Source organism: Rhagoletis pomonella, unplaced genomic scaffold (genome assembly GCF_013731165.1).
Source record: "Rhagoletis pomonella isolate Grant_MI unplaced genomic scaffold, Rhpom_1.0 Rhpom_scaffold_03082, whole genome shotgun sequence".
NCBI lineage: Eukaryota > Metazoa > Arthropoda > Insecta > Diptera > Tephritidae > Rhagoletis > Rhagoletis pomonella.
In genome coordinates, this window is record NW_023461635.1 from 1 (window position 1) to 18,169 (window position 18,169).

Consider the following 18,169-nt stretch of genomic DNA (forward strand, 5'->3'; position numbering starts at 1 on the left):
TTTATTTCTTGCACTTACTGTACATCGCCACGACCGTGCTTCCGTTTGGCCAGCATAACCGCCTTATTTAACAAACTCATTTCGATAATCGACGGCTTCACGCGACACGCCTCGCCATCCACCTGCATGGGTATAGTCTTTTTGGTGATGATGCGCGCCGACCGACACTGGCAAATGCAGGTGCCATGCAAGCCGGCCTGCAGCATGGGCAGTTGGTATGTGGTCAGGCCGACGACCTCAATCATGCCGTCATCGATGGCTGGCTTAGATTGGCCGAACGAGTCGTTCCAGGGGTGTGTACCGCCGCCATAGCTAAATGCGAACGAGGAGAAACAAACACAAAAAAAAGAAGAAAATTAACAACAAAGTATAATGTGGGAGTGGAGTTCGTCGTCATGCAATGCGACATTTTGCTAGATCCTTTGGAATATTTCAGATTTCTGCATATCTACATTGTACATGTACACAAATGTGTTTGTAGGTGTGTGTGTGCATAAAATGCCATATCGTGGCAGCACTTGAAGAAGGTGTGCAATTTGTGGCTAAGTGATTGCAATTGTTGCTGCCAAGCAAATGATGCCCGCCCAGGCGTTTGTGCAAATCATGGTGGCGTGACGTTGATAACAAAGTCGCTTTTAAGTTTTACCTTCTGCCTTTAATGCCACGTCTTAGGTTACCTTTATTGGAGTCGAACAATGGGTGTGTGTGTCAACTTACCTGCCAATATTAAGAAACAGCACTGCATGGCAGCCGGCATCTCGCAGCTTGCCCGTGTAGTCGGTGCCGTCGCACTCCATCGTAACCCATTGGGAGAGGTTTCGATACTGCCGCAATATCAGATCCTTGCCACCCATTTGACCGTAGTACATTTTATTGCGTAGGCGCGAATTGAAGCGTTCCGGATGGGCTTCGCGTGCCTCATGAAACTCGAGTGCAATGTGTGCATCGACACCGAACGAGTAATAGTTGTTGATCACATTTAACGGTACGTTGTCTTTGCTGCGGTTGACATTGTCGTCCTCTACTTCGCGATTTGGCGTGACATTTAGACGCCAGCGATCCATCAGCACACACTGAGACATCCCGATTTCACGTAATATTTTGCTGATCGGCTCATCGGTGTAGCCCTGTGCGACAGCAAATTAGATGTAAAGCGGACGGCGGGAAAGAGAGAGAGGCAATATAATACTTACTCCACCCCAACCTAGTGCGCGTGCGAGATCATTGCCAGTACCTAGCGGCAGTACACCAACCGCGGGCGCGGGCGTTATCGGCGGATTGATCATGTCCAGCACCGAAAGTACCCAACCGACGGTGCCATCACCACCGCACGCCAATACGCGTAAATTTGGCGCTTTGCGGAATAATTCCAAGCTATTGGATAATGGGAGTTAGTTGGAGAGAGATTTTGTCTGCGAGTCATTTCTAAAGATGCGTGCGTACTTACCCCATCTTAGGGCCACCTTGCGTCAAATCGAAAACTTGTCGTGGATTGAGCAAATGTTGGAATTTACCCAAAAGCTTAACACCTTGATTGCCGCCCGATTTGGGATTGATGAACACTATCACGGGTATGACATCGGGCGATGGTATGGGCTTCACGATGAAGGCGCGTGGCTCTTTCTTCTCCTCCTTTTGTTTTTGCCGCTTACTCGTGCCCTTCTTTTTACTCGTACCTATTGTGACATTGCTTTTGTTGTTCACTCGTATGGAGGACTTGAAATTTCCCTTGGTGGGCAGTTTGACAATCCAAGAAGGCGGCACAATAATGGGTGCATAGTTGCCTGAAAAAAGTATTAAAGTGTTTAAAAAAAAATACCACTATCCACTATTCTTTTTAAAAGTGGTCACTGAACTTAAAAATTTAATAACAATCACAACAAGTGACGTTTTCAAAAAATGTATATAATTATTTTGAATTTCACATTTTATTTTTATATGCTTTATATTAGTAAAAATAAAATTTATCGAGCCATGTGTTATCTAAATTATTCTTGGGCAACAGTTTTTTGTTGCTTGCACCCTAGTCCTACCGCAAATTCGTAATTTTGGAAATAACTAACGGCATCGTCCCACCTTGCAAGCAATCTTTATCCTTTCCTACCCCACAATATTAAGTCATTGCGATTGGCAGCAACTCTAGAAGCTTTCAGGAAAATGTGCCCACTCACTTTGCTTCAGATACGATGTGAACACAAAACGCATGCAATCACTTAAAGTGCGGTGGTGAGCACGCCTGCGAAATTCATTGCAAGCAAATGTGGACTGCAGCGAGCATGTGTGTGTAAGTGTTAGCATGAGATTTCTTATGTATGTATGTATACGTGTGTACGTACATATGTACTTGTACTCCTTGCACTTTTAACGAAAACAAACCGTAAAATTTTCCAATCGATTCCTATGGCGTAAGCCAATTTTTAACGAGTGGTTGTCGGGGCGTATGAGCAACATTCATTCATCTGATTCAGATTACTGATATGTACTTGTACATACATTTCGATATTTTTACATATAGATGTATATCCGTAGCTGCATATTATATCTAATTGCTGAAATTGAACGGTTGTCAAACGCATTAGTCTAATTGCTGTGCGGAGAGCTAATGCAAATGCATTGATATGCCAGCTGGTGGGTAGAGGATATGAAATTGAAATCGGCGAAGTGGGAAGTAAGAAGTTTGCAATTGCCTGCGTAAATGTGTCACTGAAGAGTCCTATTTCAGGATATTTTCCTTCATTTAGTCTTATTATTTATGTTTGCGGGGATGATTAACATTTTTATATATGAAAGCGTTTGAGAAAGTGTATAAGTATATAATTTTCTGAAAGACGAACATTTTTCGTTATCTTATCACTAGGGCTCGGAATCTCGTGCACTAAAAAATCGAAAATATGCGCTATAAACAAGTAAAACAAAAACAATTTGCTTCAAAATACAAAGTATATTATGTATAAAATTAGTTGGTAATCAAGCAGTTACAATCATGTGCAATAGAATTATTGATATTTGAATAGTGGTTAGTTGAATGGTTGGTTGATTTAAGTGGATTGTCACTGGTCATTTGCCGGGCTAGCCGAGTGTCGTAAGACTCATTCTTTTGAAGGCGGGACACTCGCACTGCGACAGAACCTGTTGAAGGGCAATCCCATCCTTTCGACATGTACCCCAACGGGCCAGTACCCCGTGCACACTGCAATAAGTTTGTGGGTGGTATCTTCTTTGCTAATTACTAAGAGAGCTTTGGTTTTAAGTGGGTCGTAAGACATCTAGAACTGTTGGGTACGATACTGTATGGTTCCACCTCTGCTTGGTCTTCAAATGATAAACTTCGGTAATTTTTGCGTGGGACACATTCAGTGCGGTGCGGCACCTTGTTAGTTCGTCCGCTGTCTCGTTTCCGTAAATATACCTATGTCTCGGGACCCATATTAGGGTAATTTTGTATTAGATAGAGATATGCACCAGCTCTCTCCTACAGTCCTCCACTAATTGAAATCGAACAGAGGTAGAAGAGAGTCCCTTAATGACTATCCAAGAAGATATTCAGATGAATATTTGGAAAAAAATTGAAGGTAATTTTTTTTTGTCAACAGATTTCGGACTAAATTTAAGTGGTTGTATAAATAATAATACAATAAAAATGCAAAAACAGGTATTTTTTTGCAAAATATGCAAAAATTTGCACTAACAATGGAATGCCATTTTAAAGGAAATTTCATGATTCGTAAAGATAACTTAACTATTTCCATTTGAAGACGCCCAGTAAAAACATGCATTTGCATGAGATTCCGAGCCCTACTTATCGCAAATTGGTTTTTACTTTGCATTTTGTGACTTCATGCTAAAATAAGATACGAGTGTGCTTATCACTTACATACATGCATACATACATACATACATATGTATGAAGTATTTTACGTAAAATGTCCATGGTAAAATTGCGAATATCTCGAATCAAGCTGAAAACTGGTAAAATTATTATCTGGTCCGAACAAAGTTTTTAGCTTTCTTTGAAAATTTGAAAATTTTTTGAATATTGCTTCTCACCGCTCACTGTCATATGTGCATGTAATAAAAAAAAAAGAATCGAACATGTATGTTTATTACCGTGGGCCGAAAATCCGCTTTTTTAGAACTTCGATTGGTAATAGCAAAAATATGGTTCATTATGCTCTAAAAACAATCTGTGTGAAAGATGACAATTTTTGGTCAATATCTAAGTTCAATGTGCTCAAAAAATAAAAATTAATAAATACATTAATTAATACAGTTTTTTTTACTAAAATTGCAAGTATCTTCGAAAGTATTAGTCCTTTATAATTTGGTGTATGGACCTTTTTTTGTTATTACCAATCAGAATTCTAAACAAGTAATTTTTATCAAAAAAAAACCGACTTTAAAAAAAAAATATATATATATATATATTTCATGATCCAATGATCAGATCTAAACTAAATTAGTATGGGACCACCTCTGAGACACTACCTTTCCGTTGCGAAATTCGAAATCGGTTGACGTGGTCCAAAGTTATGCGGTAACATACATAAAAAATAATATTCCGACGAACTGATAACCTCCTCCTTTTTGGAAGTGGGTTAAAAAGCGGATTTTCGGCCCACGCTAGTGTTTATTATGCATTTTCTGATGCTCTTTTAATTGGCGAACCGAGTTTTTAACATTTTTATTTTACCCTGATTTTCAATATTTAAAAACATATAAAAAAAATATATATATACATATATCTCATGATCCACTAATTGGATCTTAACCAGATTAGTATGGGACCACCTCTGAGACACTACCTTTCCGATGCAAAAAGAATTATCGAAATCGGCGTGGTCCAAAGTTATGCGGTAACATACGTACAAAAAAAAAATAATAATAATATCCGACGAACTGATAACCTCCTCCTTTTTTGGAAGTCGGTTAAAAAGTATGCTTTTTTCAACAAAACCGATACTTTTTATTTCAGAATAAATGATTGCAATTGCAAATTATGGATTTTTCTTAAAAGCGTATCGATTTACACAATGGCTTCATTTTTTATTTTCGAGATATTCGACTTCAAAAATGCCCTACAGCGCTAACCCGGTTTTGCGTTTATGTAGTTGACCGCGGCTCATCGCAGGGCGCTGTAAAGCATTTTTTTTTTTTGAAAAAAAACAATTCTTAGCTTTACACACAACTTTTTTATGAGCTTTTTATTAAGTTTCACCTGTTTATAATAAAATTTTGCAATAAATATTTAACCAACTTCTCGATGAGCTAGGGACTTCATACTTCAAACTTAGTTCAGAACCCGATGACAATGCAATATGAAAAGGTGGCACAGGTCAAAATATTTAGAAACCTCGTATTTACGGCCCGATTTATTTCATATTTACAACGGACATAAATATATTACTTAAACGGAAAGATTTTTCGAGTCGAATTTTTCATGTTAAACATCAGCAGTTTCTCCTTGTATTGAACATACATATCGTGAAATCATTTTTCATGAAAAGTTAGTTTCACACAAAAGTTGCTGTTTCAACGAATTAAGGACTGGGATGGTTACTTTGTAAAATAGTGCTTAAAAACCAACTCCAAAATTGTGTAAAAAGTGAAAACTACTCGAAAGATCTAAGTTTCTTCTTTCTTAAGCCTGTGAGAAAGGAATGAAGAAGCGATTTTTAACCCTAAGTCAAGTCTTTTAGGGTGTTGGGCAAATTTTATATTTCGATACTTTTTTAACTCGACTAGACCTACAAGAAAATTGACATCGCTTTGCAGGTATTTCTACTTCATTCTTTCTTATGGCACTGTGTAATAGCCACCATTATCGATTAAAATATATATAAAGATAATAAGGTTACAATTGAGGCGATATATACATACATATGTACGTCGTTTAAAATATGTTTAACTCAGCTTATGCGAAATTTTTGATTGATTACAAGAATTTATTGTATGAGAATTACAAAAATTTGGGCATGTATTCCTCTTGTAAAAATGTATTTTTTTGCTCTTTACTGAGACTTTTTAAGAGTTATCAATTTTCTTGTGAAAAATTTAGGAAACTTGCTGCTTGTAGTTTAAATAAATTTGGATAGGTATGTTTATACTACAAACCTACCTACAATTTCATTATATTTGAAATTGTTTACTCTTTGCAATTCAGTTATGCAATTACTTACCCAACGAACACTCTTCGCCAATTTTCGCTTGATTAAAGCAAGATTCCTTATTGTGATAGACTTCGTGACACCAAGCGCAGGATAATGCAACTATTTCCTTCGAGCCAAAAAGTTTACCTTGAACAGCCTGTACAAAATAAAGGAAATATTAAGAAAATGTAAAGACAATTAGTTTCGGCATGGCCTCTAAGACTTTATAGATCAGTCTCTGACAATGTACTAAATAGTGAGTGTAGATACAGTATTATCAAGAGAATAATACTGTTCTTAAAGTTTTCTATCTAAGTCTCAATTGGGCTGGGTTAGCTTTCTATATATATCTTTTATATGTACGGGTACAGGGTCAAATCTCTTTCTGGGAAATACTGCTCTAAATGAAAAATATTTATATACTTCTACCAAGAAAAGTTTGTTAGTATTTAACCATAAAAAAAAAAGCTTTTTTTTATACAAACTTAATGTAAGGCACAAGGTAAATCTTGAGGTCGCGGTGCCTTATCCCCAACAGCAAGGGACGATACTAAGCTATAAAGACTTAAGTATAACTGCGTGCACACTTCTAAACGGTGTAATACGAAAATATACTCTGTAAAATCATAAAATCTTAAATATACATAAAATGATCTGACTCCATGACACCACTTCTTATTTTGAATTCACTTTTGCTAGTTTCACCTTAAAAGCTCAATTTCGCAAGGGACAGGTTAATATAGTTATAATTGCATGACTTGCCGTAAAAATGAAAACTATGTACATACATATGTGCAAAGTCAAATGAAATTGTATACGAACCATAGAATTTCTACAACAACAAATCTATACACGCTTAAAATTTTTAAGTGAGTGTGAAAGTGCTTAAATTTGTGCTTCATAGCTTCATGTATACCCATTGCATTACTTCAGCTACAACTCATAAGGGATATAGATATTTGCATTAGACCGGGTCGGTCCTTAAATATACGTTTCTGAAAAAAAAATTTTCTTTGAAGTAAGATTTTAAGCAAAGGGAGTAGTTAGAAACTTTTTCTCGCGATTCTGCTAACAAGCAGGAGAAATTAAATATGTTGTATCTTAGCATCTTAAAATATACATAACATACTATATAACATATGTATGTAAGTATAGGGGTATGCATGTATGCGCACTGAAAGTTTGTAAATATTTTTGAGTGCTTGGAATGTGATGCGCTTATACCTCTGGCGTATAGAAGGCAAGAAAGATCAATCTCTAAATATAAAATCTGCTGTCCATGAGCTTAGATTGAAGTTTCGGCAGCTAGAAATCTAAGTGTTCATACATATACATGCTAAGGCGAAGTGTTACATACTTAATATGACAGTTGTAACGGTGAATCTGACGAATTCGACGAGTTTTTGCAAATTGTGTAAAACTGTTCCTAAAATTACTTTCCTGGGAAATTTTTTGGGAAGGCAGTAAAGAAGTAGCTCTATATCTCCTAAACTCCTAAGCCTTTACGAAGCATTTTATTACCATCTACTCTGACAGTCGTTCAAATCCAAAGGTTCCACAGCCAGTGTAGCTTTCGAGTGTAGGAGAGTCCCAAACCAGCCAGAATTACAGGTATGTGTATTGTGGTGGAGTGAAATTACGGATTTTTTTTGTTGAAATATGGAGAAAGTTGACTTTCTAGTCCAGAAATAAGGACATACGATGAACCAAACAACATTTTACACCTCTATTTCTGGGTCAGAAAGGCAACTTTCTACAGGTAGGAAAAAGCGATTTCTAAAAGAAGCGTAATATCACTCCACCCTAATGAACATCGTATTCAAAGGAAAGAACTTACGCATAAAAATAAGTCCTTATATGATCTGTTCTCCCGAAAGCAGAAAGGCAATGCCCGTTTCATAAAAAAAAAATAATAATTAAGGAAATCATGGAGATGGTAAGGCCCTCTACAATTCAGCGAAGGCCTTCTGCAAGTACTTTTTAATCCTTCATTTTTCGACTGGGTATATATCTATACATTTTTACATACATATGTATGTATATGTATATGTCTTTTTCTCACTCTTCTGCAAACCGCTATTTGCTGTCGGTTTCTCCATTTCCAATTATTTTGTGTGTTTCATTTCTTGTTTTTGCTGATGCTACTTTCTGTTAACGATAATCGACAATGGAATGCTCGGACACCTCAGACGTGCCAATATTTTCAATATTCCAGAAAACGTGAAAATTTCTTGGTAATTCTTGTTGCATGCAACATTTACTATTCAATGTGGTGGTTGGTTGCTGCCACAGACATTGTTACCTGCTCTACACTTAAATTATAATTTAGTATGCTGGCAGTGTGCAATCGATGTTGCTAATGGAGATGTTTATTAATAAATTCCATGAAATCTGGTTAAAGGATAAGACGAGCTCGAAATATGAAAAGATAATGGCAGGGCAGGAAGGGCAGCTTATGAGCTTGAATAATTATATAAATAATTGGAAATGAATTAAATTTGGCTAGAGGTTTGAAAGCGTTCATTGGCATGCACTGCAGGAGTGATTTTGCGGTTTAAGTGGCGATTTTCACAAATTTAGTTTGCCAATTCAATATAATCGCTTACTTAAAAGCTTTCAAGAATTAATTATGTACATATACACTTGCTATGATATCGTTACCTAAAGGTGAAGAGGTGCCAAGTCTATTTTTTTAAATTGTTCAGGAGAGTCGAATTATCTGCCATTCCTTATCAAAACTAAATTTTGCAAAGAGAAAACTGGACTTGGCACCCTTTCACCTTTAGGTAGCGACATATTTTGAACAACATTCGATTTACTCACCTTTCCGCACTGTTTGCATTTGCCCTTTTCCATTTTGCGATGCACCCAGTGATGATGCGTTGTCGATTGTTCCCTGTATTGTCGAACGCCTACGTCTCGATATGTTGGCTTACAAGCTAATTGAGTCTTTTCATTGACGATTGGAATGCAATTCTGATGTGCAATTAATTGGCAGGCCGAGCATTTCATGCGTTGACCACTTTTCTGTTGTTGCATAAGCAAATTAATTAAAAATGTAAAAAAAAAAATTAGTATAAAAAAGTATAAGTAGAAATCCTTAACTGCTAACATCGTGCGACTAAAATCAACTTTTTTTTTTGGTTCTCAGGAAAAGTTGCATATGGACGTGATATTATAAATTTTATGTAAATATTAATGCTGCATACTCAGTTTTTCATTTTCTCATCAATTTAATTTCTTATAGAATTTTAAAGTTTCAAAGCACTAAATTTTTCGAAAAATGGCTTAAATAAATACTTATTTATACTCACTCTACGATATTAATATGAATATCAAACGAAAGAGGAGAATATCTAACTATTAAACAAAAATTTTGTTTACTTTTCGCAAGGACAATTATACTACAATAATGTTCCAGTATAGGTGGAAATTGTTTTAAAAAATGTGTCTGTTTGTTTCATATAAACATCTCAGTGGATTGTTTGATTTAGATTCAGATCATCAGATGCAGAACAAATAGAGTGAAATTTGGGAAAGGTAGAAAATCTTGACTGCGAGGACGAAAGTTATTCCATTTTGCAAATGTTCATTAAAATTGAATTTGACTGTAAAACAGTTGACCGCCTCTTCGAAACTGTTTTCGTAATAAAGCTTTCTCAAATATGTTTCGTTCGTGATCTATATTGCAATATATTATTAAAGTAAGAGAATAAAATTTACTCGACTTTTAAAAATATTTTCGAAATAAAGCCTCTTGTGTTGGACTTGTCATCATCATACTAAATTTAATTAAAATTTACTTTTAAACCGGTGGCAATCCGTTTTAAAAATATTTTCGAACCCTTCGAAAGCCTAGCCGTACATATCTATTAACATTCATATTGCAATCTTCATTTAACTTAAGGAAAAATTGTGTTTGACTTCAAAACAAGTGGCAACATTCTTCAAAATATTTTCAGAATAAAGCTTCCTTAAACATCATTTGTTTTCCACGCACATTGTAATACTTCATTTAACTTATTTATTTAAAACTTATAATTTAAAACGGAATTTAAGTACATATTTGATGAGGTGGCAGCCCTTTTTAGAAAACATGCTATATGTTAATCTAAGCCATAAGCTATCTCGAAGCTAAATTTTATCCAAATAATGAGAAACAAACATACTCACTCACAAACTTTCACATTTATAATATTAGTGGGATTACTTATAGTATTCATTTGGCGAAACGTAACAAGAGGTATCCGTTGTGTATACTTTATTTCATTGGAAGAAAGTTAAATTAGTTTTTTTTACGTTTTTATATTTAAACCAATTTTTTTTTTTATTTTGGCCTTTTAGCAATACTAATTATAAAATCTATACTTTCACGTGAAAATGAATTTTTCCTGGATAAATTTTACTGTCGCACGGTGAAATGATAAATGACTTAAAAAATTAAATTAAAAATTTCTGAGGTTTTCTTATTTTAAGTGGCTGCCATCAATGGTGGATTGGTGCACTTATACCGGTTATTCAGTCTAATATTCTAAACTTTAGAATGAATGCTTTAAAAGCTGAACGACTTTGCTGCTCTAATGAATTAGATTTTCCTTCTGAATTAAGGGATTTATTTTAAAAATTAACGAAAGAAAGAGAAAATCGGAAAGCTGCATCTTCGTTTTTTATCTTCGTTTTTTATGAATAAGTTCAGAAAATATTAAAACATAGTTTCGAAAATTATACGGTTAGAGTGATTCGGCGAAATTACAATTAGAAATTCGAGAATAATGATACTCACAAATGATTAGCTATAAAACTAAGTACTAAAGAACTTCCTTGCAGGGATACGTGCGCTCTGGCGTATAAGTTGGCATGCGCGTGTACGATCGTGTGTAGGCGTGCGTTCACGCGTGCTGGCATGCGTATGAGTGCACCAATATTTTTAATGTGTGTTAAACACGCAATAACTGAATTACATGAAACAATTTTGTAATTGATTTAAATTGCTTTGCGCCCGCCTTATTGTGCTGCATAAGCGCGAGCATTCATTCGCATTTTAAATGAGCTGCATTTAATTAAATTTGAAGCTTTTAGTCTGATTAATTCCGTTCGTTGGCAGCCGAATAATGTTACTTATGTACATATATATGTATGTATGTATGTATGTATAGTCATAGTTTAAGAGTAATTAGCTGCCACACTTTACTGAAAATACTAAGTAATTAACTAAAAAAAGATGTGTGTCAGCGCAAATGAAACTTAAGTTAAAGTCGCCATATGCATAATTATTAAAAACTTAAATGTTTTTGTTAACACTTACTATGCACTCCTCATTCAAGCAACATAAATCGCCTGAAACCGATGTGGGCTTCCAAAAGTGTTCACCCTGCACCGCATTCTCAGTCCAGTCGGGCACAATTCGTATGGGTCGCCTTGCATTACTCGCTGACGCTGATCGTCTGCAATAAAAAATGAAAAATTATAATAAAAAAAACTATCTATTTATGTACATATGAGGTATGTGTTATAAAGGGGGAAAATATTCAATATTCAAATAGTTCGATATACTCTTGCATTCCAACCACAAAGACAGCTGCCACAAATAAATAATCAACTTGCGCACACATTTGACCTTGCATGTTTTGAGGAAATGCAAAAAAAAAAAAAAAAGTTCACCACCTACAGCAACAGATACATACATATTCGCATACATATTTATGTCCATACATATTTAATGAATGCGATTCGAGCTTCAATAATAAAGAAAGTCTGACCTTTTTTTTTATTTTCCATATATACATATCTAAGTATATTGTTTTACGTCGTTGATATTCAAAATAATTCGTGTTGATGTAATAAATATATTCATTTTAAAGCGCCTACATTTTGACAGTTAAGTATTAAAAGTGGTCTAAGAATGCCGTCAAATAAATGGAATTTAAGAAAATCCGTGTTGAAACTGTTTTCTCAATTTATAATATCCACGTTTTTCCCCAGAAATGTAATAACTTATATTTTTTGACCGCCTCCACACGAAAAATGAGTAAAAAAAGTTAGTGAATTTTTGAATTTCGCGCGCCGTAACTTCAAATGTACGCAACGGCCATAGATTAGTATGCGGGGAGTGAAATAACACAAACGGTAATAACACAAATTTGCTTTATTTCATTTCTCGTTGAGCAATAAGACCAACTTTTAAACTTAACATTTTGAGTAATAAAGCAAAATTTTGCACATATGTAGGTAGTCACCCAGTTACATTTGACAAAAAGTAGTACATGAACAAGTTTAAATGGACGGATTTGTATGTATACAATTTTGAAAGTGCCCAGCTTCGCAGCGGTCCACGTTCGCGCTCGCGCTATGTCCAATTTTCTGAGCAGTTATTAAAGACGACTCTTTTCCTATATTTTGTTAGACTTTTCATAAGTAAAAATATTTTGTGAATATTAATTTCTTCATATGAATTATGTCACATTTTGAGTATTTCCAACCTTTGTTGGAAATAAAGCAAAACTCAGATTTTGGTATTATTTCCCATTTAAAAGTGAAATAAAGCAAATTTTGCTTTATTGCCGTTTGTGTTGTAGATTACAGCAATATTTAAGGCTAAATACAAAGAGCAACGAAAATTTATAGACTATGATATCGATAACACTGTATTGAAAATCTCAAGTTATGAAATGACATAAAAACCCCCGAAACACTTAAGCTTAATTTTGAGCCGTAGATAACGAGCCTGTATGCTGTTTTTCTAAATCAAGTCAAAATTTAATGGGGGACAAATTAAAAAAATAAATAAATTTTTTTCAATTGTATTAAAGCTTGTTCCACAAAAAAAAATCAAGCTAGTAACAAAGAAAATCGATGTTAAATAAAAAAATTTTAAATTTAAATTTTTTCCCATGTTAAATTTTGATTTTGTTTTCGATTACAATGCAAAATTAAAATGAAAATATTTTGGGAAAATGACCTGACTTGGAAAAACAGTTTACAGATCCGTAATCTACGACCAAAAATCAAGTTTAAAATACAATAAGTAAATACTTGTAATCAACTCCAGCGCCACCTAGCACAGTAGACACCAGTGTAAACATATCTTATCGATTTAAACTCAAATTGGTTCAGTAGTTTTTGAGTCTATAAACGACATAGCAATCGACACATACGGTCTTTTTATATAGTATGTACGTATGTATAATAGATGTATGTTTGCATGTAAATATGTATTTATGTAAAAAGAGGAATAAGGCGCTTTTTGTGCTTCCTTTTTTTTTTACTTATTTATTCTCTGAGGACAATAACGAATACTCCATCAGCGCCGCCTAGAGGATGACAGTTTGTCGTTTATGACCGCAAAGCGAATATTATGACCGACACAAAGGAAATAACAAACAGAAAGCGCAACGATGGCACCATCGCTGAACGCATGGTAAAACATGTGCCAATTTATGGGAGAATACGCAAATGGGGCAGCTGGATGGACAGTTGGACAACCATTGGACAAGCGGATAAGCCGTCAGCCATTATCATCAGGTGCCTTTTAGCTGACTACTCGTTGACAGAAAAACGTACCTGCGTGTACATATGGACGTTGTAGTGTCAGAATGAATGTACAGACATACATATGTACATATGTATGGAATACAAAGTGCAAGAAATACAGCGTTGACAGTGCAACCTGTATGTAGCCTTGTGATTATCTTCAGTTTTGCATTGATACTGGTATTGCTACGATTTGTGTTGTTTTTGCGTTGATGTTACTGCCAGTTACTGTGAGCGAAATCAACACTGTGTATTGTTAATGTCATCCTGCAATAACCTTGTCGGTGTCGGGAAACGCACTAGTGCCGAACTGGTTCTGTATTAGAGAATTTAGAACCATGATTAGTGCGCGTTAATTCTGTTTTGCATGCTAGCAACTGGCGAATTGAACATCGCGATGGCCTAGCAAGTGTCAATAGCCCCCCCACTACATCCCCCTTTCGATAGTTCCGAACTAGTACTAAATTATGTAGTTCCGAAACAGTTCTAAAATCGACAGAAGAAAAAAGTATTATGGTTTTTTCAATCTTCTTGGGTTTTCCGTGTGTTCGATTTCAAATTATTTTCAGAGAAGTGTGTTTTCAATTTGAAATTCAATTTCTCTGAATGATTTGTAAGAATTGTACGTTTACATGCCTTCGCCTGTAGCTGAATTTTCGGAGGTGCTTGCATAAAGCGCTTCCCAATCGAATTTTACCACTTACCTTCTAGTTTACAAAACACATTACTTCAACCTGGCCATGTCATTGGAGTTAAGCGAGAGAATGTAAAAATGTTTAACGAGAAAGTGAAAAATTTTGTCTGGCGGTGAATTGTAATGCGTTACTCCATCGATACAAAAAGTAAGCGCTTACCAAAGAATCAAAGTTTTTTCTGGATTTGGTTAAGAATCTGTGCTTGTGCATCTGTGTCTTTGTCTAACATGTTGAAAGCATTTCTTCACGGCATTTCCATACATTTGACAGCTTTTCCATTCGTGTTGAGCGCAATTGATGGCTTCAAAGCATCGCACCGTTGTTTTTATTTTTTCATCCTTGTTTCTACCTTTTTTCGTGCGTTTTTCTATAATATACTGCTGCATCCTGTTAGTGTTGCTTTATCGCATCGTTTTTTTTTTTTTTGTGTTCAGAATTTCAAAGCAGCATCAATCCTGTGTTCATTTATGCCAGTTTGAGAGTGGAAAAATGCAATGGGAAAACTGTGTTGCGTGTGCGCTCGTTAAAAGGCATGGGTATAGATGTACACTCACGCAGGTAACTTATGCGAATCCTGCAGTGACAGCTTATACATTTAGTCTAGGTTACTGTATTTGTTTTCTAGCTGAAATAGTTCGCCTGTGATTTGAGCAACTAGTGTTTTTAACCAAATGGCAGTTTGTCAATTGACATACTATTTATTTACTTTTTTTTATCAATTAATTGTTGATAAGCATCACCAGTTAAAACAAATGGCAAAAAAAATGGAAAGCGTAGAATGCGAGCGTGGCATTCGAGAAGAGTTTGTTCGTTTTTAACTGTAAAATTTTATCGCCAAGCTAGAAGGAATGATCGCAAGCGTCTATAGTTTTTATTAATTCAACATTTGGGATGCCTTATAAGACTTAACTCAAGAGTTCTTTAATGTGGTGACTAAATGGTCAGCTAAATCTTTCTCCACGCGCATCCCACCAAGGGGGCAGCGGTTGGGAGGAGGTACCGTTCAACTTCTACATGGATGGGTCGTAATTTTAGGCTCCCAGATCACTGCCGTGTTTTTCAGGCGGAGGTTGCTGCTATTAAAGAAGCAGTGGATTTGCTGCTACAGTGTGCGATTAGGGAAAGGAGGTAAACATATACTCAAAAAGCCGGGCGGCAAAGAGACCTTCAGCTCCCTTCTAGTACGCTCGAAGCTTGTGAGGCAAATCACAAATCCTCTTCGGTCGGAATATTATCTTGTCAAACTTGTTGAAGTGCCGGGCCATAGTGATATCGCAGGAAAGTGTGTGGCTGATGAACTGGCACCCCCGAACCAGTATGACTAAAAAAAGAGAGGGTGCGCAGTGACTTCTTGCGGACTTCTCTTGAAAAGGTGGGCCCTGCGTCAACTCGGCGAACGATAAGCCAGTGCATGCGTCACTGCTAGGTCGCTCTAGCCGAGTGTGGACCGCGGCGGTCTAGGTATCTCATTAGGCTTGGGAAACCACATCTTTCAACACTGGTGGGTGTACTGACAGGTCACTGCCCGAATGGGGTTCACACAGTGAGATTGACCTGACCAAACCTGACCCCCTTTTTCGCAGCTGCAAGGGGACAATGGGGTGGAATCTTTCCCAGTTAACTACCGCTTTTCAGTACAAAAACTGAAAGTTAACTGCCGAATTTGAGTTAACCCTGTTAACTGTAAAAACGCACTTAGACTGTTAAGCTTTTTTTTTTTTGGATTGTAATCTGTCCAACACTTCCTCTTAGACAGTCTAGCTTTTGTTGGATCGCGGATTAGGCACCTGAGTTCATAATTTCTAACTAGTCCAGATGAGCTCTCTCTCTCTAACATCTGCTGCCGGCGAAACTTTGTCCTCGGCACGAAGCGAAGTAGTGGTATCACAAAGAACTAATACTCACTGTCTAGTTCTCAATTTCAAAGGCCTTTGAAATGCTATTGTGCAAATACTTTTACATATATATGTATGTACACATCGTTTAAAACTTTGTCATGGATGGATTACTGAAAAGGAAAATTTCTAAGAAAAAAGTGGTAAGAGCTTTTGTAAGTAATGCTGATATCGACTTGTAAGTAGGCGCATGTGTATTACATATGTATACTATATAAACAAATAGCAACTGTGCATAATCCTGCAGTTATATCAAATTATCGCATAAATAAATAATACATTCAATCATTAATGTCGATATATTCATTCGTGCACATAAACACAAACATATTTATGTATGCATGTTCATACATGTGCATTTACAGATGTACTTCCTTCCTTTTGGTATTAATTTCACTTACCGCTTCCGCCAAGTGCCCAACGAATCCAATTTCCTTTGACGAAATGCCGCCTTGCGCTGCATACCAATGGATGAGCGTCGGAAGCGGCGGAGCAGTGGCGCACCGCTGGTTGTCGAATCGACAGTGTGGCTCGATTCAGTTTCACTGCCACCATCTGCCTCCCTACAGCTGCCATTCGCATCATTTCCGCCATCCTCATTGCTGTCGTCATCGTCGTCGTCGTCGTCGTCGTCGTCGTCTTCCGATTCGGTTTCCTCCCGCACGGCTAGCAGCAATTGCTCCACGGACATTGTATCGCTGTGGCTGCTTTCGCTATCGCATTCACAATTCATAAACGAGATAAACATTGTTGAAGGTAGTAGTGGCTCGCTCGCTGCAGGCAGCAGTGCACAGGCTGCCCTGGATATATGGATTCTTGGTTAAGTTGGTGAATAGTTGACAAATTAATGTTGTTGTTGTTAGCGGCAAGAACCTTATCGTGTGGGTAGGACAAAACAATTTGCAACTGAAAATTGTCGATGTTTACGTTTCTTTTTCCTTTTGTTTATCTTTTCGCATTTCAAAGCAGTTTTCACTTTCTAAATGCTCCACTGAGTTGTTGTTGTCACTTGTTTATTTATCTTTCCTTGTTTTGCTTTTGCATTGGCATTAACCTGTGTTAATGTTTTTATACCCTCATTTATTTTTATTTTTTTTTCAGGCAAGTAATTTAAAATTCATTAATTTCTGTGTCGCTTAAACCGACAGTTTCGCGTATTTGATTTCTGCTTCACCTTTTGCAAGGTTGTTTACCTGTTTTTTTCCACTCACAATTTATTTATCCACAATTATTATTTACCTCTGATTTGTATCTGAATTTGTTTATGAACAAAAAAAAACCATAACAACTAGTGCAACAATGTTTTAATGCAAACGAACGACTGTATTTATGTATGTACACTAGGGTGGTCCAAAATAAGTAAAGCACAGTATACGGTAATTCAGATAGCCAAAACAAAAAATGTAAATATGCTTATTCGACATTTTGTTTGAATGTATTGGTTGATATTTTTTTTTCACAGTTGTCGTTTTCGTTAACCCAAATGAAATCAAATTTAAATATTAAATAGAAAAAATAGTGGGTACATTTATCTATTGAAAATTGGTTGAAACGAACCTTTAAACCTTTATGGAAAGTGGTTCGGTTTTCGGTTCGGATCAAACATTTGGTTCAGTTAATTAATAGAAAAAAGCGGTTTTCCGGTTCAAAACCGGTTCGGTTCAAAACCGGTTCACGTCCCTGATTTCATGTATTAATTTTCAAATAAGCATATTGTCAATGGCTGGTTTACTGTATACTATGAAGTAAAGTAGGAATTTTAATACTCTCACCCCCTAGGATTGTTCTATATCGAAAAAATAGACCCTTATTTTTTCATTTGAAATCAAAAAATATGTAGAGGTCGCTCAAAGTGCTCAAAGTTTTCCTTGTATTTTATATAAAAATTCCGACTTGCTTTTTT

The 18,169-nt window shown here is 36.0% G+C and overlaps 1 protein-coding gene across 1 annotated transcript; it reads right to left on the reverse strand.

Annotated features, from left to right (window-relative positions):
• Positions 1–14: 14 nt before the first annotated feature.
• On the reverse strand, positions 15–17,468 carry LOC118753929 (eye-specific diacylglycerol kinase-like). Its single transcript, XM_036488804.1, has 8 exons — positions 16,668–17,468; positions 11,452–11,590; positions 8,970–9,173; positions 6,177–6,303; positions 1,448–1,784; positions 1,194–1,374; positions 718–1,127; positions 15–312 (listed from the first exon to the last, which is right to left on the reverse strand). Exons 1-8 carry the CDS (start codon positions 17,012–17,014, stop codon positions 15–17), a joined length of 2,043 nt encoding a protein of 680 aa, XP_036344697.1. The 5' UTR covers positions 17,015–17,468.
• Positions 17,469–18,169: the final 701 nt, after the last annotated feature.

Excerpts from the sequence above, each read along its gene's own strand:
- LOC118753929 (XM_036488804.1), bottom strand. The coding sequence starts at position 17,014 with ATGTTTATCTCGTTTATGAATTGTGAATGCGATAGCGAAAGCAGCCAC. Across the intron at positions 9,174-11,451 it reads GCTTGAATGAGGAGTGCATA|AAAAGTGGTCAACGCATGAA; the intron begins GTAAGTGTTAAC and ends ATGCAACAACAG. Across the intron at positions 313-717 it reads CTGTTTCTTAATATTGGCAG|CTATGGCGGCGGTACACACC; the intron begins GTAAGTTGACAC and ends GTTCGCATTTAG.